This window comes from Mchenga conophoros, linkage group LG2 (genome assembly GCF_057382185.1).
Source record: "Mchenga conophoros isolate Kocher_MC1m ecotype Shallow Benthic linkage group LG2, M_conophoros_male_GT1.1, whole genome shotgun sequence".
NCBI classification, from domain to species: domain Eukaryota; kingdom Metazoa; phylum Chordata; class Actinopteri; order Cichliformes; family Cichlidae; genus Mchenga; species Mchenga conophoros.
This window is the reverse complement of record NC_140527.1, coordinates 18,048,595-18,070,627: the sequence shown is the minus strand read 5'-3', so window position 1 is coordinate 18,070,627 and position 22,033 is coordinate 18,048,595. Positions and strand designations below refer to the sequence as shown.

Sequence of the window (22,033 nt, the reverse complement as noted above, 5' to 3'; positions counted from 1 at the left end):
TGAAATGAATGTTTCAGCACTTTACTTATTTGCGCTCTTTCATAGCTTCATGATACGATCACACCATCTCATGTTCATAAGGCAGGGCCAGACTATTTTTGTTTAGTGTATTTTTGTTTCCACTAAACATTAAATGAACTAATAAATAGCGGGGTTAATGCAGAAGCCTTGAGAGCTTGAATAAAAGGACCTCTGGATTGGAGAAACCAGCCTCCATAAATGCATGGCACAATGGCACAACACTGAGCTGTAAATGTGCACCTAAAAGACAAATGACGCTCTGTCAAGGATGATGATGCTCACATTTTGGACAGGGAAGACAGATGGTTTGAGAGAGGACTGAAGGAGGTCATCTATGTGAACAACAGTCATTGAACAGAGGGGATGCTCTACAACACCAAAAGACCCTGCAATAACGGGAAAAAAACCCCAAACAATCAGATGACCCCCTATGAGGGAGCACTTGGCGTCAGTGAGAAGGAAAATCTGAGTTTTAACAACTTTAAATCTCAGCAGAACCAAGATCAGGGACGGGCAGGCATCTGCCGCAAGGGGTTGGGGATGAGGGGAGGGAAACAGGACAATAGACAAACTGTGGAAGACAGCAGAGATTAATAATAACCAGTGATTGGATGCAGTGTGTGTATTAACTCATAAAGAATGAAAAAAGATGAGTGAAGAAGAAACACACATGATCAGTAGTAGGTCAACGACTCCCAGGACCCCCTCCAAAGGGAACAACCCCCACTAGGGGGTAAATGGATGGGACTCTCCACCTTTGATTTTAGAAGTGAAGATGCCTGTTGAATCAGAGTCTTCACAAACTTGAAGAAGTCCAGTGGGCTTCTTCTTTTTTTCAAGCTCTGAAGACGATCACGACCTTGATGAATGCGAGCCTACACAGATGGTTAATCCAGTTTGTGGTTTGGGAGTTGCTTTTTATTACTTTTTATTAATAAAAGTATTGGCAGTTTAACTTTTCCCATCCACTTTATATTTCTAGCCACACTTTAACACTGCGCTTTATTCTGTCTACCTTGGAGCTTTATCTGAAACACACAGTCACACACCGATGGGTGCTTTTGGGATATTTTTGGTTTTAGCATTTTGTCGAAGGACACTTTAGCATGCAGACCTTCCACTTACCTTCCAAGCCCTAGCCGCAAAGTAATTACAAATAAAACTGTTTTTCACCAAGAAAAGAAAATGTAGCGCAACACAACTTCTCCAAAAAAAACCCCACAGTTTGTTGCTTGGTTTTACAGCTTTGTTTAAGCTAAACCACATTAATTAGTGAGCTTTGGAGGCATATTTTTAGGCGAGCTTTGTGAACATTGGACGGAGCCAGGGTAGCTCTTTCCCCTTGTGTTCCCCTCGCTCCAGTTAATTCACAGATATGAGAGGGCTATCAATCTTTTTTCGTCCAACTCTGGACAAGGAAACAAACAAGCCTGCCCACAGAGATATTTAACTATTTCTACAAGCAAAGCTCCCGTTAGCTTAGTATAAATCAAATCTGAGGGACTCAGAGAAATGTTTTTTTTCCTCTTTCAGACAGGATGCAGGCCAGATGAATAAAACCCTTTGAAAGACAGAAAAACAGATTTTCTTTTATCATCGTCCCTGTTAACTCTTAGGTCTGCGAGGGAGCGTTTCAGCACTGCGGTTTGCACAAAAGCCTGATTGGAAGTCATTGTGTAAATGATTGACCATTCAGTGGGTAATCACCCAACTGTTAATAGACAATGTCCTGCTACGAAATTACAGATGGGAGATTTCAGTGTTTGATTTAAACTTTTTAACAGTAGTTCAACAACTGCCGATTCACTGCAGCACACCAAAGGGTTTCCTATAAGTGAAATATCATTATGAAATTAAGAACATATCGTGAATGCGGTGAGAAGGGAAACATTTTCTTCTTTTTCCCTGTCCTGCCTGACAGCGTAGCAATCGGAATTGTTGACTGAAAGGCAAAAAAATGCCAAAATTTATTAGAATTACTTATTTATTTTGGGTTATTACAACCAAAGAAAGTGGAGTTGGGGAGAAAGTTAAGAGAAGAAGAGGAAGCGAGAGAGAGAAACGCTGAGAATCTGCTTCAACACCTGTTGCGGTAAAGAAAACAGCAGAGAAACCACAGCAACTAACAACATATGCATAAATAATAGTGTTACTGAACAGCACTTAGCTTGACTCTGTCCAAGGTCCCTGAAACCTGAAATGGCGCTGACAGCAAAGAAGAGTAGAGATGTAAGGAGAGGGAGGAGCAGAAAGACGGAAGGCTACAAATACTCTGCAGAGATATTGTCAGCTATGACAGGGAGATAGCCCCTTTGGACGCGTTTGACGGCGCTGGTTCTGTGGGATAAAATAAAAAAAAAGTAAAAAGCACATAAATACAAATCTGTGTGCTGAAGGTTTTCATTACCGCGGCCTTCTGTCTCCTTTTCCCCAGTGTCTTCTCTCACCTGTGTGAAAAACAGATTTACAGGATGTGAAACTGTTACTGTTATTGCTCTCTAGGTTCATTATGGCAAAAAACAGCCCTTTGTAAGATGCCATCGAGGCTTAAACCATTGAACTTTCTGCTATCTATGTCCGTGGCTTCCTCTTTGTGGAAGAGTGTGCGTAAACAGTGCAGCAGCAAGATAGAGCTTTCCATAAGCACTGAGATCAGGCTTACCAGACTCTTTGTCCACCAGAGTGTAGGGCCTCATACCAAGATTGCATCTTTCTGTCCCCAGGCCTTCTTTTCCCCTCGTGATCCCTCCCCCTCCTCTTATCTGTTCGAGCAGCATTTCATCTGCTCCGGCTCTCTCGTGATCTTTCACCTCTTCACGGCTCACATGATCCCTGTTTTTATTTACCCTGCTTTGCTAAACCACTTCACCCTTCTTGCCCCCTTTCCCTCGCCTCCCTCTTCCTCTACCCAGGCGGGTGATTTCCTGTGTTTCCTGTCCTGTCCTGATCTCCCTTTCGCTTTTCTTCCCTCCTTGTTATTTCCTCCATTCCCTGTGATCTCCCCGGTTACCTCGCTCCTGTTTTCCTCTGCCCTTCATTGTTTTTGTCTTCTCTGCCCATGTTCTCCCCTGATCCTCCCCTCTCTATAGTTCCTCGTGCTATGTTGGTGCAAAGACACAGACGAGCGTGGTCTCTCGCGCACACACACGCATCCTGCGGTACGTCTGTGCATGCACACACACCCATGTGCCACAGAGAGCAAGAGAAAGGGAGATCATGCTCTGTTTGCTGGGGTGAACACATTGCCTGAGGCTTCGGCAGTGGGGAATGAAAGCTTTCACCTGTGAGATATTGAGTGTGCATTTATGGACTATAGTGTGCATCTGTATTGTTTGCGAGCGAGTGTGTGTTCTCGCGCTGAGGCTTGTATCGTTTCTTGTAATATAGCTAGAGTAATATTCGGTTGTGAAGCAGTTCTCCAAACACTGACACTTTCCCTTTGAGATTGTTTCGCCTGTTTTGTCCTGGAAAAAGCTTTGTTCTTCATATTAAGTCAGTTTTATTGTAGGTTTGTTTTTTTTAAAAAGAAAACAGAAAAATGTTCCTATTTACAGAAATGTATTCATGGCAACTTTTAATACATTTTACAAAGGCTGGAATGCTTTCCAGGTTGTCAAACAGGCTTTTGAAGAGGAAATGCAATGTACCTTCAAGGGTCAAAACACGCACAATGCAAATATGTGTGCTTTGGGGTTTTTAAGAAAGGTTTTTTTGTGAAGAATATATGTAGCTTTGCATTTTCCGATCCCTCTCACTTCTCTTTCTGTCCTTTAAGCCTGACCTTAAACCTAAGATTAAAAGCCTAACTGAGCTTAAGGCAGATAAAATTGAAACAAATGGACTTTTTGGATGAAACCAAAGCGAGAGTTCCTAGGCTCTAAGAACTTTTGTCCAGCACTATAAGGTTTCTTTTTCTCTTCCATGATCTCCAGTGCCCCAAATTACAGATTATTTTCTCTCCCCAATCACCATATCGATCGTTCCCTCCGACTCTGAGATTTAAGTCAGCCCCGTGTGTCTGCTGAGAGTTTCTCTCCGCGTTACTGGGAATCTCCTGAGTTTCTGCATAATGCGAGCGCCCCTACTTACGTATTCCGGAATCTCATCTGATCTTTATGCTGACTTTGCCGCATGGTTTCCCTTGAGCGCCCGTCAGTTCACAGGCATGTTGGTCTACAGTGAAGTTAAAAGAGATCAGTGCCAACAGTGATTGACAGCGACAACTGTTCTTCTCCAGCTTTTGTGTTGATGTGTCAACCTAACCTTACTCTACAGTATATCATTATATTCATTTAAGAACACTGTATCATCTTAAAATGTGCTCTGTACTGAACCCGTGCAGCTTTAAAGCATCTTGTGGTTAAGTAAGGAAGATGGAACGGCCTTTTCTTTCGTGTTTGCTTGGCTACAGCAGCGAGGTACCTAATACAGTATTGCCCATCAGAGCAGTTTAACACTGAATATGATATTCTTGTATGATTTACCATAATCATACTGATAATAGGGGATTATCAACTAATGCTAGCACTGGCTATCAGGCACGTCCATAATTCAATGTGATTTTAATTTGACTGCTTATTTTGGCTAATATAATAAAGGTGTGCTAATACATCTGTGCTGCATCCATGCAACGTCATGAAATGTGTAAGACAACCAAACACTAAACAAAATTAAAAGGAATCCAACTGCCATTTAGATAGTTACCTAAAGTGTAATAGAGTGGCATTTATGTAATGCTGTTTCAGTCTTACTCACCTCTCAAGCTAAATTTAACCATGCATTCATACAGCACTATACACTTCTCATATCCATGACCAATTTAGAATCACCAGTTAGCCAAACATGCTAATGTTTGGACTGTGGGAGGAAGCCAGAGCGCTCAGATGAAACACATGCAGGCATAATGGTTAGCCCACATTTACCTCAGTTACCTAGCAGACCTTCTCTGCATGTATAGGCCCAAGAGATCACTCCGATCCTCTAACCAACTGCCCTTAGTGCAACAAAGACCCCGATGAAAGACTACAGGGCACCGAGCTTTTGCAATTGCCGCACGCAAAGTCTGGAATAATCTTCCTGTCGATGTTCGCATGTCAGATTCCATTCAATCGTTTAACTCATGCTTAAAAACTCACCTGTTCCATCTAGTTTTTGAAGCAAATCAGTTTGGACTTCCATCTGGTCTGCATTTGTGCAATGTAACTGTAAATATCACTGTAACTGTAACTATAATTGTTTTTAATTGTTTTTAACTGTTTTTGTTGCCTTTCGTTGTAATCTGCTTTGCTGCCTTGTGTGAAGCACTTTGATGGACACTGTCCTTTTTAAATGTGCTTTAGAAGTAAAATATTGATTGATTGACAGTCTCACAGAAACAAGGTTCCAAATTAGAGCCCAGGCTGTGGGGTTTGCATGTTCTCTCTGCACATGTGTGGATTTATTCAGGGTACTTTGGCATGCATGTTAGGTTAATTGGTGTTTCTTAATTGACACTGTACTCTGTGTCAGACTCAAAGCGTGCTACATAATGCTACAGTCACACTACGTAAAACAGTGCTGCATCCAAAACTGCAAGAAGATAGAGTCGGTCTGCCATCAGTCTGGGTCACGTTGGCAATAACATATGATTAGTTTGTCATATTAGTGAAACTAATTGCGATAAATCAGGGAAAATCACAAACCTCTTGCCATCTGCATCAGAGGTATAGAGCTAAACTTGTCTGCCAGCGGTAGAGTGGCCACTTGGAAAGACTAGGATATTTTTCATTGGGTCCTTCTGGCCGGACACAGCAAAATCCACACATAAGGCATGACTCTCTGAGCCACAGACTCAGCCAGGCTTACAAAAAAGGGAAAACTTACAATTTACACATGTATAAACATACAAAAACACACAGCTTGGTCATTTTGTAATGACCAACGTTTTACAAAGGGCAGTGCAAATTTGTGGCTTAAAAATCACAGTGTAAGCACAGGTTTTACACACGTTTCTCTCTTAAAACATTTTGGCAGTTCAGATAAATGAGAGGAGGCTGACGGAGAATCGATATGTTTACGATATATGAGGATGAACTCTTTCTGACAGACATTGCTGGGGACCTGAGGACTGAAACACAAGTAGAGTCCGGGATTAATCCAGAGAAAACTATTGCTCCATAGAAACCGGAAATCCGTGTGTAACAACTGATATGCACCATGTGCAGAAGGACAAAAAAACATTATTTCCCATCTGATCCCGAGCTGTCTGTGTGAAGATACTGTTACTAAGCCAGGTGTGTAAATGTGCACATCCTTCTGGGTGTTTCTGCAGGCTGTGTGAAACTGTAGGTCCTTATTAAAGTCAGTGTTATGTACAGGCATGTGGTATTATATACCAGTAGATTATATGACATTATGTGATGAAGGGAAGTTAAAGAAAGAAACCTGAGAGTTGGTCTGGTTGCGCACTGCTGAGATGCAGACATGCAGAGAGTTGTTTTCATTGTGTACTGATCATGGTGTAGAAATGCAGCTAAAAGCCTGGAAACATAATAAAGTATTTTGATTCTGATTGTGCAATACAAAGATGTATGTTTGTATGCATCTTGCATTAGAATTGTACTTCCTCCTCCTCCAGCTTCAGTAATTATTGCCGAGCAGGAATATGTGGGGCTCGGTTGTAAACACTCAGAGTGAGGACTGAGTAAAGAGTGCCAGGACAGTGCCAAAGTTTTGGCGCTGCACTCAGAGGTTTGAGCCATCCACTCCACACTCCTTCTGATAACATCTCCCCCTCTAATTCCAAGTAAATGAGCACTCCTCTCAGCAAGGTGCAAAGTAAGACATGTGCAGCTTGCAGTAAATTGCCTGCCACAAGTCTTAATAACTCACATTTGTGTGATTTATTATGTTGTGTCCTCACTCGGAGAAATAAATGGTGGAGCAAAAGAACTTCACTGATTACGTGCTGGCAATCTGCATTTACAGATTGAACGGTGAGTATTTGCAAACATTCTGCAATCTGTCTGAGAGCGACTGCAGTCAGCACGGTAGTCGCAAGGATTTTGTCGTCCTATTTTTGCTGTAGTGTGAGCCATGCTTAAATAAAAGTGCACAATAAATTGATTATGAGAGAACCATTTTACAGTTTCTGATTCAGCAACCGCATATTTCTGCAAATACTTTTACAGGTGGTCTTGTTTATCATAGGACATCGTACAGCTAGGAGCTATTTTCAGAGTGACTATAGGCATACAGCGACTGGAATGTGTGAGAGAAAAGGCAGCAGAAAGTTGCCATTAAAATTGTAATAAAGCACTTGCTTAATTAGGTAAATGTATTGCTTGTGTGTTTATTTTTTCCACCTCTAATGACTCATGTGCATGGGCTTCTTTCCTTCGGTGTGTGCAAGCACGCCTGATTACACACTGCAGAATGACATGTATGTAAGTATGTTTGCGTGTTTACTTTGAAAGCTCCTGCAGCTTGGTCACCTGCTGCCTTTAAACATATTCCAAGTGGCAAATTAGTGCCGAAACATATTTAATCCTGCCAAGCCAAAAAAGAAAAAGAAAATCTGTTGATAGTTGTTAGTTGTAGTGGGAAGCTGCACAGCGTATCATTACAACTAAGAGGCCAAGCAGCTAATTCTAGGGCTCCTTCATGAAGCCGTACTCCTCCTGATTACGCCCCCACTCCTCACTGATGTCTCTCAAACACAAACACTGATGAGGTCTCCCTACAGGCCTTTTATCTATCTCACCACTCGATACAATATAGCTTTGAAAAAGATATGGGGAAACTTGTGTGTGCTTTGCCTTGTTTTCAGGCTTTGTTCAGATACAAGCGCGTGCAGTCATTCTGCGCCACGTGGTGCAGCGTTAAGCACAGCCGGTCTGCAGCACATAGGAATTGCACGCTACTGCTTAATGTTAAGCTCTCGATGTGTGCACGTGTTTCTGTTCCAGTGGCAGTCGGCTATGAGTATGAAGTGTGTCCCGGTGTTATCCACTGGGAAAGAAGGACCGCTCTGATGCAGGGATTTGAACTGGTCCCCTCTGACCTTGGAGGATGGTCTCTGGACAAACACCATGCCCTTAACATTCGCAGCGGTGAGTTTATCCGCTTGTTTTTGGTGCTTGGAGGCTGGCTGCGTTTTTAAAGCCACAAAATGAATTGGAGAAACTTGAATTCAATTCCAATTAGTTTTTTCTTTTATGAAAGAAAAAACTGATGTTTTTTGCTTTCTTTCTTTGACATTGAAATAAATAAGAACCACCGTGTGACTTCTTTTAAGTTATGTGTTGATAGTCTGGACAGACTACATGAAATGATACAGAGCTTAGAAGTCCAAGATGTCCTTGAAGTAAGGACATCAAAACACTGTAGTGTGGGTGACTCAGCTACAATGTGCCGTTATTGCCATTAAAGCTGCTCAGAAAGTGGTTTGAGATGTATCAAATTTGAATTTTCTCACACAAAAAATCTTAATTTGTTACTTGTTAAGAGTTAGGCACACAGAAGATGGTCCAGATTTAAATGAGTCCAAAAAGTCAGACTGACAAAATTTTGGTCGGTGCAACAGAGTGAAAAACATCGCCCTGTCCCAAAACTCTTTTACTCCCTTAAATCTGGCGTGATGAGTTCAAAGGAAAACAAAAAAGACAGACCCCAAGTCTGACACGTGAAAGAACTGAAACTATTCCTACTTGTCATTGCATTCATAAATGATTTCAGCAACATTAGCATGCACCCACTGATGGGAAGTACACTTAAAGGGCCTTTCATGTCACCTTTGCATTCCTCTCTCCCCAGGAATCCTTCACAAAGGGAATGGAGAAAACGTCTTCCTGTCCCAGCAGCCCCCTGTTATCAGCACCGTGATGGGGAACGGCTTCTATCGGAGCGTCCCGTGCGGCCCGAGCTGCAGCGGCGCGGCTCGGGACATGATGCTGTTTGCCCCCGTGGCGCTGGCTAGCGGCCCCGACGGCTCTCTCTACGTGGGGGACTTTAACTTCATTCGCAGGGTCCACCCAGACGGATACACCAGAACCATACTGGAACTCAAGTGAGAGCAATGATCTTGTTGGGTGTGCTCGTGATAAGACCGCTTTTGGTAGGGATCTCTCGCAGTAGGAAGCAGTGGGATTTGGCGCATCGGATTCACTCGAGCACAATGTGAAATAAAAAATTAGCTCAGCTGATACGGGTTAGCATGGCATTAGCTGCGGATGGGATCTGCAGCTGCAATCTATTTGATCTCGGTGGAATTCTTTCTGAAGTTCGTCTTCATGCAGAAGGAGGAGCGTGTGAGGTTTAGAGATCACAGACTCTAATCTACCTCTTTAGGATGCGAGAGAAGCTGAAAGTCTCTGCTGAGAGACAAAGATACGTTTTTTTCCGTCTTCTTTTTTTTCCCTCTGGATTATGACGATGATATCTCCTACTGTGCTGCAGGCATTACATTCTCTCATTTCTGTATTTTTTCAAGCGTTGACTCTCAATGGGATTGCACAGTCATTTGTCCTGTAGAGTGTTCTCCTTATGTATCTTTACTCTTATTCACTGTTTTTATTCTATGGCTGACTAATATTTCTGGTTCAGGCAGAGGTTTCCTCTGGGAGGAAACACCCCCAACCCGCCAAAAACGGCTTCTTGTTTAGGTTAATATTAAATGTGAAACAATACAACTGTCTAAAGCAACCCCAATTTCACTTTATGGGGAGAAAATTTAGCAGCCTATGAAATTCTGAGAGCCTCTCGTTAGCCTCATAAATAATTGTTTTTACTTTCTCTTCTCTCCCCTTTTGAAATGCTCCTTTATGGCTTGTTATCAGGAACCGGGATACCAGACACAGGTGAGAAGTGGTGATTTACACCTCCTTTATATACCTGCACAAATGTGTGTCGAGGGAATAGACAGTTGCAAAACGCCCCGCAGAGCTTTAACTTTGTTTGTTTGCCTCCTTTTAAATTGCATTGACCCAGCTTCACCTGGAACACGCATGCGGGTTCTGCACACGCTACGAACGCAGTTAGATCTATGAATGTCTCATTTAAATTTCACTTGGTGATATTAAAATTTGTATGCTGGACCGCAGCCAAAATGTCAAGGATTTCATTTTTTTTAGAGGATTACTGAAAGTCTGTTTGGTGGATGCCTCGGTTCATTCATTTCCCGAGCCAGACCAAAAGGCCCGAGGCCGGGAGTGGCCTCAACGTCGCCCCGGTCTCAAGCCTCTGTGATGCTGTGAGCTGTTTGACAGAAGATTAGACAGATGTTATAGGGTTTCTGTGTGTGCACGTGTGTTGTGATGTTTGCATCTGTGCGTGCACCACTATCGTGGGTTGTATCGAGCCGATTGTGTGCGTATGCGTGTTTGTGCTTGTGGGTATTTGTGGAAGAGCAAGAGAGGGTTCATCCAATTTCAAAAACCCTGACTATTTTTCACGATACTGTGCCAAAATCTGAAACCGTGCAGAACTGATAATATGATTGTGATGTACTTTGTGGGTGGGTAGGAACAAATGTCAAAAATATATATAATATATAAATATGCAAACCGTTGGTAATTTTCTACTGTAAAGCCATGTAGCCAGTGCTTCTCATCTGGAGCCGCTTTACCTCAGTGGGGTACTTCTGCGTTTGGCATGTGGAGAGATTGTTGAGTAGCTCCAGAAATTTAAATAAAAAGAAACAGGAGAAGCAGACAAGCTGGCACAAGTGAGGTAGAGAAGGAAAGGAGGCAGTGGAGGTGTGTTGCCTTGAGATCGGCCAATCTGCTGGGATTGTAGCTGAACTCAACTTTGTGACCCACCTGAATTTACAGTATGCTCTGTTAAGCTGAAATAGATGCCAAAAAATGAATAAATAGCTGTCTTTGTTAGGCATTTAGCCATAAGTAGCTGAATTTCAGACTGCTTAAAAATAATAGCTGAAGAAGAAAGCTTAATGTGTAATGGATAAACGGTCTTAGATGATTAAAGTACTTGGGCTATTGTTATAGCATAAATGCAGATTTTTAAAAAAAATCAGCTAAAACTTTGCTTGAAAGAATCCACTAATATATATTATTAACAGAAAATTTGATCCCAGCCTGAAATAAATTCAAATGAACGCATTTACAAGATCATGGGTTGTGTTAGTGAAGGAGTATTTGAGTAAATCTGGCTAGCGTGTCAGATAAAACGCAATAACGAGATTTGGAGCCTATACTGCACGAGCTGGATTCTTCTGAAGGCACTTCGGGTGGTGTTTCCTTACCCTGGAGGCTTCTCTTTTAGCTTCTGCTCCCTTCTTTTCCTCCACAGCAGCTTTTTACTGTTAGCAGCATGTTAGAGTTTCTCCTTTATTCTGTGCTATTGTTCTCCCAAGTCAAATACATTAATTATTCATCCATATTCAGCTTTCAAAGCTTTTCACTATGCATTCTTCCCAGCAAAGTGCCGATCAGCCAAAAGGGCTTCAAAACAAGGTGCTCTCTGAGGGGAAGACGGTATGGGAAGTGCTCAACATGAAACCACCGTCTATTCTTTCCCCCCCTTTAAGAGTCGGAGCGAGGAGTTAAGCAAATAGGGGAGGAAGTCCTCGACAGTATTATCTGAGAGCCCAGACGGTCGATTTAGGAACAGCTAGATCACTGTGTCTATCAACTCTGATCACTGTTTTGTTATTGCGTGCGGTGGGAATGAGCAAGGCTGGAGTGGGATTGTTTGTGCTCCGGTTGTTATTGTTGTTTATTTTCCTTCCACTGGAGGAAAGCATTTGGAGCTATGAGCATCTAATTGAGGAAAAGATAGGTGAAGCGATTTGTAATCAGTTATATACAGCACGCGATGCTCACGCTAGCTTCAAGAGGCCCGGCAAATACGATGCACCGTACGCCGAGCAGTGGCACATTTTGAAACTCGGTGAATATAACTCTCTTAGGGTCGAGTTTAAATTATGTATGTGCAGTTCAGCGCTGAGCTCTGTAAACAGTTATGCACTTAATGGACTAGATGACTGACAGCAAGCCTGCCGTTGTTGCTGTTTTTGTTTTTTTCTCTCTTCTGGGCATTGAGAAGGTTCAGTAAGGAAGTATTCTTCTTTAAAAGAAAAGGATATTTAGGGTACAAAGGCTGTCCAAAGCAAACTGGAAATCATAAGGACACGCTGGCTACAAAAAAAAAGAAGAAATGAAAAGGGTTGCGAGTGTGATAACAGAAATATTTGTTTTGACATTGTATTTTTCCTCGCAGGACATTTTTTTATTGAATAGCTGCCGAAGAAAGGAGGAAAAAAGAAACCTTTAACAGGGTGTCTTCAAGTTTAATTGGCAGGAAGCCTTTGACCAGACCCAGCTGACATTGGATTTCACGCTACAAAAGTAATTGCCTGGAACTCAGTTAGTTACAGTGTTCAAAGTGCAAAATTTAAATTCCCTCTCACTTTTTTGATCACTGTGTTCAAGTCTTAATAATAATGCAACACAATACAACACAATAGCATGACAGTATCAAAGGTTTTATGTAATTAATGAACTGTGGACTATATGTGGAGAAACAAGTCACATCTTGCCTGCACAGCTGCTTGCCCACACTGTTGGAATTCATCCGACACAAAGGACAGTATGCAGCTTGCAGGAAGCGTAAGGGCGAATAAAGTCAGTTGTGCAAATGTTTGGCTCAGGCTTTGAGGAGTAAAGGACAATTTCTTATAAGCAGTAGGACATGCACATGACGCCGCACGGAGGTATTTCTTCCTGTGCAACATGCTGTCTATTTGAGACTCTCAGTGAATCAGTTCCAAGGCTTTTGTCCACTTTTCATCAAGCAACAATAACAACAACAATAACAACGGGCAGTTGTTTGTCCCCATGACTCATTCAGCTGAGGTCAGATTTACCTGGGTTTAATTTTGGACCTTTGTTGCACTCCTTGTTATTGTTCCCTCTTATTTTCTGTTGGGTCAGAGCTTTTTTTTGATGCCGTACTGCGGTCCATTGAAAGGCCATGAAGTTTACAGAAAAGATGATCCTGTATATACTAGAGTAGCTTTAAGTTGATTAGGCTTCTGGGATATTGATCTGGTCAGTTTAGTAGCAGAGGGGGTTGTTAATCAGTTTCAGCTGCTGTGGTTGATGAAATTAACAACAGGTGCACTAGAGGAGCAACAAGGAGACAACCCCCAAAACAGGAATGGTTTTATACATGTTTCCCATGTCAGTACTCATCTGACGGGTTTTTCTCTAGTTTTGCATTTGAATAGTGTCTGTGTCACCACTGGTAGCATGAGGTGATACCTGGACACTACAGATGTTGCGCAGGTAGTCCAACTCCAGCAGGATGGCACAAAGGTTTGCTGTGTCTCCCTTCAGGGCCGTAGAAGGTCTTTTACCCACTGGTTTTCCCAAGTAGGAACAGGATGAGCACCCCCAGAGCTACAAACTCACCTCCAGTGAGCGAGTCTGGCTAAACAATCAGAAAAAGACTTCATGAGGGTGAAATGAGGGACCAACGCCCTCTAGTGGGTCCTGTGCTTACTGGTTGGCACTGTGGAGCTCGATTGAAATTTGCCATAGAATACCAGAATTGGCAGGTCCACCACTGGTGCTCTGTGCTGTCCCCAGGTTCACCCTGAGTGTGTGTGACAGACATGAAAGGGTCTGGAGAAGCAGTGGAGACATTATGCTGCCTATAACATAGTTTAGCATGATGGTGGGGGGGTCAGTGATGGTCTGGGGAGGCATATCCATGCAGAGACACACAGACTTCTGCAGGCTAGTCAGTGATGCCATTAGCTATCAGGAAGAACTCCTTTGACTTATTGTCAGATTCTACACTGGTTCAGTGGGTCCTGGCTTCTTCCTGGTGCACAATGATGGCTGGTCTCATGTGGTGAGAGTATGCAGGCCGTTCCTGGAGGATGAAGGAATTGACTACCCCCATGCTCGCGTGACCTAAATCTAATAGAACACCTCTGTTTCAGTCCATCTGAAGCAGCCAGGAGCTTGGTGATGCCCTGGTCCAGATCTTGGAGGAGATCCCCCCTGACACGATCCATCGTCTCATTAAGAGCATGTCTCTGTGTTGTCAGGCTCGAATTACAAGCACCTGGCACCCATACAAACTACTGAGTACCATTTTGAGTTGCTGCAATGAAAGTTCATCAAAATGAACTATTTATTAAATAGCACAACAACAGTCACCTCGAAGCCTCACCACATCATTTTTTCACTTCGCTTTTTGGGCTGTCTTTGAATTGAGCCCTCTGTAGATTGATGATTTTCATTCCCATCGAACAATGTGACATCCATCCATTCCTACCACATTACCCAGTTCATATCAGTTTTTCCCCCATTGAACTCTGATGTGTTTTCAAAATGTTCCTTTAATTGTTTTAAGCAGTCTGTTTGACATCAGGTGAAATCAAAAGCAAAGATACATACAGGCATAAAATTACAGCTGACGAGTCATTTTCACATTATTGTTTTTGTAACCAAAGTGTCTCAACTCAAAAACATCATACAATGACGCAGCTGTTGGAAAGATTTCCACATGCAAGGATTATGCTGTTCTCCTCCTTATGCAGCCTGCGCATACATTTATACATAAGGCTTCTTATTGCTCCCTGACATGTGGATACAATTCTGCTGACAAATATATATATGTGACACTATAAAATGATAGCAAAAACATCCTTGTGGCTTTATTGTAGGCAGTTGTAGGTTTGCTGTTTTTATACTTAGTATTATACAGGCGTGCCATTGAAAACAGGAAAAACAGGCACTGACATCGGCTCTTCTTTACTTCCTTATCAATGAAAGCCAGTTTAAGTTAGCGTAACTGGTGTGGCCCAGCGGCCCAGAGCATGTCACCTCAGTGAAGGAAGAATTAATACATTTCATACTGGAGTTGTTGCTAAAGGGTTTTTTAAAATGGCCTGTGCAAAGTTATTGTAAATTATTGTTAAGTCATTAAAATAAGTACATTTTTTATTTGCTGTCATAAATTTTTATTACAAGTGTCTGTCCATCCGCTCATTGGATGGCTCAGTGGTTGTCTTTTAGGCCAGCACACCCTCTTTACTGAACCCAAATCCCAAAAATACAGACTAATTAAAATCCCTGAATGTTAATAGTGGGACTACCTAATAGTGTGACTACTACTTATTTATTATAAATTCATTATATTTTCATTATTCAGTTATTTTTATTAGTAATGTTAACATTGTTTGATATCCTGGGGGAAAAAAGCAATTTTATTGCCAAATAACTGATTTAATTTAGCTGGAATATTGTTTGACATATGGAAAGAAATTATTTCAACAGTTAGAAATTTTACATTCAAATTTTAATTACATCCTGTTATTGATCACGAGCAGCAGCATAACCAACCATGCCAAACAAGAAGCATTTAATTGTTCCAGATCACCGAAGCAAGGGAAAAAAGTCAGAAGCAGCAACAACAACAAAAAAAGAACCCCAGAAGGATTTAAGCTTAACTTTCAAAGCAAATAAGCTAAATTGCTTTAAAGTTGGCGTGAGCCCTGTGCCTGGTGGTTCTTTGCCAGCTTTTTTCTTTTTTCTTTCACTGCGGGTTGCAGAGAAGTTAGTTTTATCCATAGTGCGCCTGAGGCCATCGAGTCCAAGCGATTGCTGTACTTGGACTGCATGTAGAGGAGCTGGCCGAATCTCTGCTCAACGAGATATGTTGTTTGGACAGCAAGAAGAAACAGGCCAGTCGTCTTCCAAAGAACACAGGGCATGCTGACCTTACAGTTCCTTTTATTCACACATTCAAAGGATTTTAGCAAGAACTTTCAGACTGAGCAGCAGTGCAAGCTTGCCGGGCTCAACTGGAACTACGGCAGGCTGCTGACCGAGCTTGTCAGGGGTCTTAGTTTTGGTTTTAGACCAGTGCTATCAGTTTTGTTTTGGGTTTTTTTTGTATTTGTAAATCAGGATCCTGCATCACAGGATGGTGGGAGGTGAAAACCCACACAGTCACAGGAAGAAGCCAAAAGCAAGCCACGAGTGCGAGCCACTTCACCGCCGTGCTGCCCCATCGTGGGTTTCTTCATTCTTATAAGCAGTTCAACCGGATTTTATATGAGGAAAGTACTTTGGTGCTGTTATTGCACTGAACACAGACGTGCGAGTTGTCTGAGAGGATAAGGCCGATGCCCCTGTGACCACAGCTGCTAGTGTTATTAGGAGTTGATTCGTGGGGCTGTAGGCAACCTCCCTGTGTGAGGCTGCAAGAGGAATGCCCAAATTGACCAGAAGAAAAGTTTCACTGATTTAAAAAAAAAAAAGAAAGAAAAAGGGGAAACTTCAAAACAGAGACAAATTCCAAGAGCTTTCTAAATGATTGTAAGCTCTATTGAAGAAGGCAAAGGGAGGTCCAGCTTTTGGAAGTCAAACATAAAAAAGCCAAACTGGTGTTTAGTTAACTCTGTGAGGTCGACTTTACTCTAGCCCTATTTTTTATTTTGGGAGGATGGGGGATGTTCGTTTGCTCTTCTGAGTTTCCTATTCTTCTCTTTTTAAAAAAAAAAAAAAAATAGGCATAGCATTAGAGCATAGCATTAGAGCTAGGGTCGATTAGACCTCAGATAACAGCAAAAAGGGATTCTTGTCCCTCATAAACACGAAGCAATAATTGTAAGTATAATCAAAGGTTTATTAACCAAATTCCAAGAGCTTTCTAAATGATTGTAACGTTAAATGTAACATTTTACATTACACATTTGTTACAAAATTACAAGTAATTAAGTCCATAATGGAATTATACGAATGTATTTACATGAAATTAAATGGTACTGGTTACATGGTTACATACATGTAATCAGATTACTTAAAATCAACATTTTGAGCATGATTTTTTTTTTTTTTTTTTTTTTTTGAGTGCAGGGTTGTAAAATTAAAAAGTGCTGGGACTCGCTGTAATGCTGCGAGAACGTCCTTTGAACACATCAAACTAATTACGAGCTTTTTGATACGGCGCACGAGTTCAGTGTTCAGAAGAAAAAAACGCCGCCGGAAAACACAACCCCCTTCTCACACATTTAAGATGTACTCGCACAAGGTATGACTGCTGTAGCATGATTGTTGTGTGTGTGTCCCCAAAAACCCCTGCTGATTGACTCTCGCATTACTCTTTCCCTCTCTCGCTCTTTCTTTTCGATCACACGTGCTTTCAAATCGTGCTCCTTCAACTGACATTTTAGTCATTCTGTGACTCAATTAGGGAAGGGGTGACACGTTGTCCTCGCACTAGCTTGTTAATTACTTAAGAAAATGTTCACAAAGACATCTGTTGTTGAGAAAGCGTTAGAAATCCATGCGCAGCGTGCGCAAGTCCAAATGAGCTGCACCCAGGTCCAATTCTTCAAGCGAGCCGGGAAAGAGTTTGCTTAATCGCTAATCAGACAAACTGGACTTGGGGGCAAAGGAGCCTGATGCGACGCCTCCTGTAGCTGTGTTTTAGAATCAGCCTGCTTTGCTGGCATTTTAGGCATTTTAGAGCGAGACGCGCTGCCTGGTGTCAGAGAGCTGCGTTTCAGTCGGAGGTCGCGGCTCCTCCGACAGGATGAGAGCCCAAAACACACGTTTAAAAGCACCCAAGAAACACGGGGCCATTTGAAGTGGTCAGCTGTGTAATCTTAATCCAACTGAATATTTATGGAAAGAACTGAGACGCACTGTTGGGATAAAAGCAGCCATAAACCTGAAGGAAGTGCAGTCGTTTTTAGTGAAGTTTTAGAAAATTCAGAGAAGGGCATTTGTTCTACAAACAATAAAAATCATGTCGGGTAAAAGGAAAATATCAGTTTTATTTTTAAGCAAACAAGGTCTCTGATTAGGATGTAAGAGTCATGTAAGTTCAGTTTTGCATCATCAGTGTTTTTACGCCTTGTTATTGTTTCTGTGGACAGATCCGCACTAAAAGGAGGAATTACTTATCTCGATGCAGTGTTACGTCTCCGCGAATTTAGTCTGCAGTCTGTTCATTACAAGGATAATGTGTAGCTCATTACAAAAGAGAGTTATCTCTGGATACAGTGGTGCCACTTTCCTTTTAAACGGGATTTCTGTCCTTATAAAAAAGGGTTTACAGTAGCTCAGGAGGACTTTGTACTGTTTTTCTCAACAGTCTAACTAAATCCACTGGTTGTTTGTTCTTATGCTCTGAAAGGACCCATGTAAATGCTTTTGAAACAAGAGTAAGGAGTGGTTCCATCTGTTCAGCTTTCACTTCATTTTACCGTAGGTAAGCTGTGGCATCTTTACTGCTAGCTTACAGCAGGAAAAAACATCATGATTTGGGTTAAAATCCACTTTCTACAATGATAAATGCATATGTGAAAGCTCCACTCTGGCCCCAAATGTAAAGAAAAAAAAACATGCTGTGCAACATGTTGACATTTTGAATTCATAAGCATATTAAGAATGTCCCTAACATACACAATGCTAAAAATAAGATTATCACTCAGGACTATTCTTCAGCTGCAGTGGCTGTGGTCATCTGTACTATGTAAATTAGAAGGTATTAATCTTGTTGCTTCGGCAGTGTCGCAAATTTACTCCAGGAGTCTCACAGTAATGCTATTCACTGGGATGACCTAATTGCCTCTAAATACCTATATTTCAAGTGACGGTGTTGTCTAGGCAGGAGTATGGAGGTGTAATATAATTTTGCAAAACTAGGCTAGTGTCTCAGTCAATGTCACTTTGAACTGCAGTGTAATAAATACAACACCAGACAAGCAAGAAACAAAAGAAAGTAGCATGTACAGTTTCACTGTACAACCTGTTTCAACTAACTTTGTCCACCTTGTCTCACTAGCACCAGCCCTGCCCACAAGTACTATCTGGCCATGGACCCGAGGGGGGAAGTTCTGTATGTGTCTGACACCAGCAGTCGCAGAGTTTACAGGGTGAGGAACCTCGGGCAGCCAAAAGATCCATCTCGCAATCTGGAGGTAGTTGCTGGGACGGGGGAGCAGTGTCTACCTTTTGACCAGAGCCACTGTGGAGAGGGCAGGAAGGCCACGGAAGCTGCACTCAATAACCCTCGAGGTAGGACAGCCTTCAGCCCTCCAGGTGAATATTTACAGATCTGTTGGTCGGTACACACGGATCAGTTTGGCAATATGTGGTGCATTTAGCTGGAGTCGTTGCCTTTGGCTAGAAAAACAGCCGTAAATATCAGGATTTTGATATTGGCGCGGCTTGTTACGCACCCACATTTTATGCGGACTGATTGTGCTTCAGCACATCTCACCGTTCAGTTTCATTCCAGTGCCTTAACTATCAGGATTGAGATCATTATAGGACACAAAGCTTCTATGACAATCTCAAAACGCCACACTGATAACATTGGAACAGTGATACTCTGTGTGCTTTAAACATCTTTGGTTCAATATCCATGTGAGCGAGTGATAGCATCTTTTTAAAATCATAATATTGATAAAAAGGCCTTAGATACTTTATCATGCTTTCATTACTATACTGATAAATCCATTTCAGTCGGATGCTTTTTCACAATATATTGAGTTATTGATTATTTAGATATTATATATTAAGTATGAGTGATGCTGCAGAGCTAAAAAAAAACTATAAAAGCATGTATGCTTAAGAAGAGAGCGTGGTGAGCTCTTGTTATGGAAAGTAAGTGACTCTCAAATCATTGTACCAGCAGGAAGCTGCAGCCACAGTGAAGTGCATGCAAACGGGGCTGATTAACTCACTGAAAACAGCCACAGAACGTTGAAAATTCAGTGTAACAACGATCCCAATGTTGTGCACCGCTGCCTCGGAAAAAGGTCATAAAGACCCGGTTCATGCCATGTTATTATGGTTTCTTTCTGCCTTTCCTCATCACTGTAGAGCTGGCCGGGACAGTAAAGGCTAATTACAAGCTACGAGCACGGCTGGAGTAAAGACAGTGCGGCTATGGGAAGATAACCTGTGCACACATGTAGCAGTGAGCAAGGAAAGAGAGATAGCCCTTTACAAATCTTTACAAATGAATGCAAGCTGCACAGCCAGTGTTAAACATATTCAGTATTATGGACATGGCCATTTGGTTATTGTTTTCTTTATAAATTATTTTTCCCTGCATTTTGTGTACAGGATACATTTTTGGATTTAATGTGCACAGTGAGCTCATGTTCTGTTTGTCAGACGAAGGATAATTATAGTGCAAAGTGATTAACATGACTCTTTAAATTATCCCACCGACTTCAGAGCACGTTTCAGTCGGGTGTATACTTATTATAATGAAGCGAAAATTAGCCGTGCACCTATTGCAGGAATGACTCATGTTATGTTTTGACCAAAGTGACATTTAAAGCTTTGTTTCTCATATGATTTGTTGAATTAGCACGTGCACCACATGCCCTCAAATATTTAGATAATCCCATGGCATTAAAATTATGTTTAATTGGTTCAAAGCTCCAACTGTTCACTGCCACAAAACACCCCATCACAGTCTCACCAGCAGCCCAGCTACACGGATAGATTGATGGATTCATGCTGGTTGTGCTTTTTCACCACCCTGCCGTCATTATTTTTTATTTTTTTTATGTAAATTGATTTAACCAGGCACCACTATTATATAATGCAGTTGTTATATAGCTCCTGCCATTCATTTGTACGGTGCTAAAACTTGAAAGTTGCCTTTTAAAGTCTTTACCTAATTTACCCTAAAAAATAACAGTAATACTGTTATTTTGCTGGATTAAAAGCAGACTGTCTGCCAGGGTACAGCTAGACCTTTTCCACAGCAGACACTTTGCCATGGCACAGTAGGACCAGCACAGGTGTGACTAATAAACTAATAATCATGGCTGCAGTCCATTGAGGTGCTCTAGTTTCAGGCTCTGGTATTATGTATGCTGACTCACTGTCAGGGCTTACACTTCAATGGAATAAGGCCATTGTTAATGCTGTTCGCTGCACCTGTGCTTTTCTTGCTTTAACAACTCCAAATGTCTCTGTGGTTCAAAACACCCCACAATGTAATGACTGGAAATGGAAAGGGGAAAAAAAAATCTATTCTTCATTCCACGGACTTGTCCACAAAGCCTAATTTAGACGAATTACCAGAAAATATGTCATGAGGATGTGACTTAGAGCATGCTTTCCATCATTTTTTTTGTGCTGACTGCTCATGGTAACACAGTGCACCCTCGAAGCTGCAGTCGGCACACAAACACATGTACTTACTTAGGTTTCAGGTCGGGTTGCGTTCATGGACATTTAGTTTGTGTAAGCACCATTTTTTCACCTTTTCTTTTTAAAAAGAAACCATTAAGTTGATGAATTAAGCATAGCCTAAGTAAACTTAAACGTAAACCTAAATTACTATCACACCTGCAAACAAGTTGAAAAAAGAAATCAGGTGTAGGGATACAAACATGTGTGAGAAGTGTGTAAAAATCTTGAGCCACCCCTCGTTTCTTTATATTTTGCTTGTGATGAGCCACAGATAGCAAACTATAAAGCCTTACAGGGTGACTCAAGACTTTTGCACAGTACTGTGTCTTGCATTAAACTTGTATATGTTTAGTTTGAGTGCAAATGTGTGGCAGTATTATGATAAATCAATCAAACATCGATAAGTTTGAATCATGAATTCATTAGAAAGTAAAAAATAAAAGTTTCCAACCTTGAAACGCCAAGTTTATCATACATGACTTTTTAAGACCTCTACATCATCAGGGGGATTTTTATTTTTCATAAACAACATGTTTACAATCAGACACATGCTGTGCTCATACATGCAAATTTATATTATCAGAAGGTTGAACAAACACCTTTTACAAGGTTAGATTATAAACTATAATAACAGAAAGTTACAAAATTGTAACAAATTTTAGCATTCAATAGATTGTTTATGTGCATTAAATTAAGCAACTTACGAAATGATTAACTTATCTGCGTTTGATTCTCGGCTTTTAGGGAGAATGTTGGCAGTCGTGTCCTTGTATTTCACACAATATGTGTTTCAGATGGTCTCCTTTTGAATATACTTCAGATATTCG

The 22,033-nt window shown here is 41.5% G+C and overlaps 1 protein-coding gene across 1 annotated transcript; it reads left to right on the top strand.

Moving 5' to 3' along the window:
• The first annotated feature begins 4,987 nt into the window (after positions 1-4,987).
• Positions 4,988-19,927, top strand: LOC146581820 (teneurin-1-like). The gene is made up of 5 exons (XM_085245775.1): positions 4,988-8,111; positions 8,815-9,067; positions 9,837-9,857; positions 18,832-19,064; positions 19,875-19,927. Exons 1-5 carry the CDS (start codon positions 7,793-7,795, stop codon positions 19,925-19,927), a joined length of 879 nt encoding a protein of 292 aa, XP_085101901.1. The 5' UTR covers positions 4,988-7,792.
• The last annotated feature ends 2,106 nt before the right edge of the window (positions 19,928-22,033 follow it).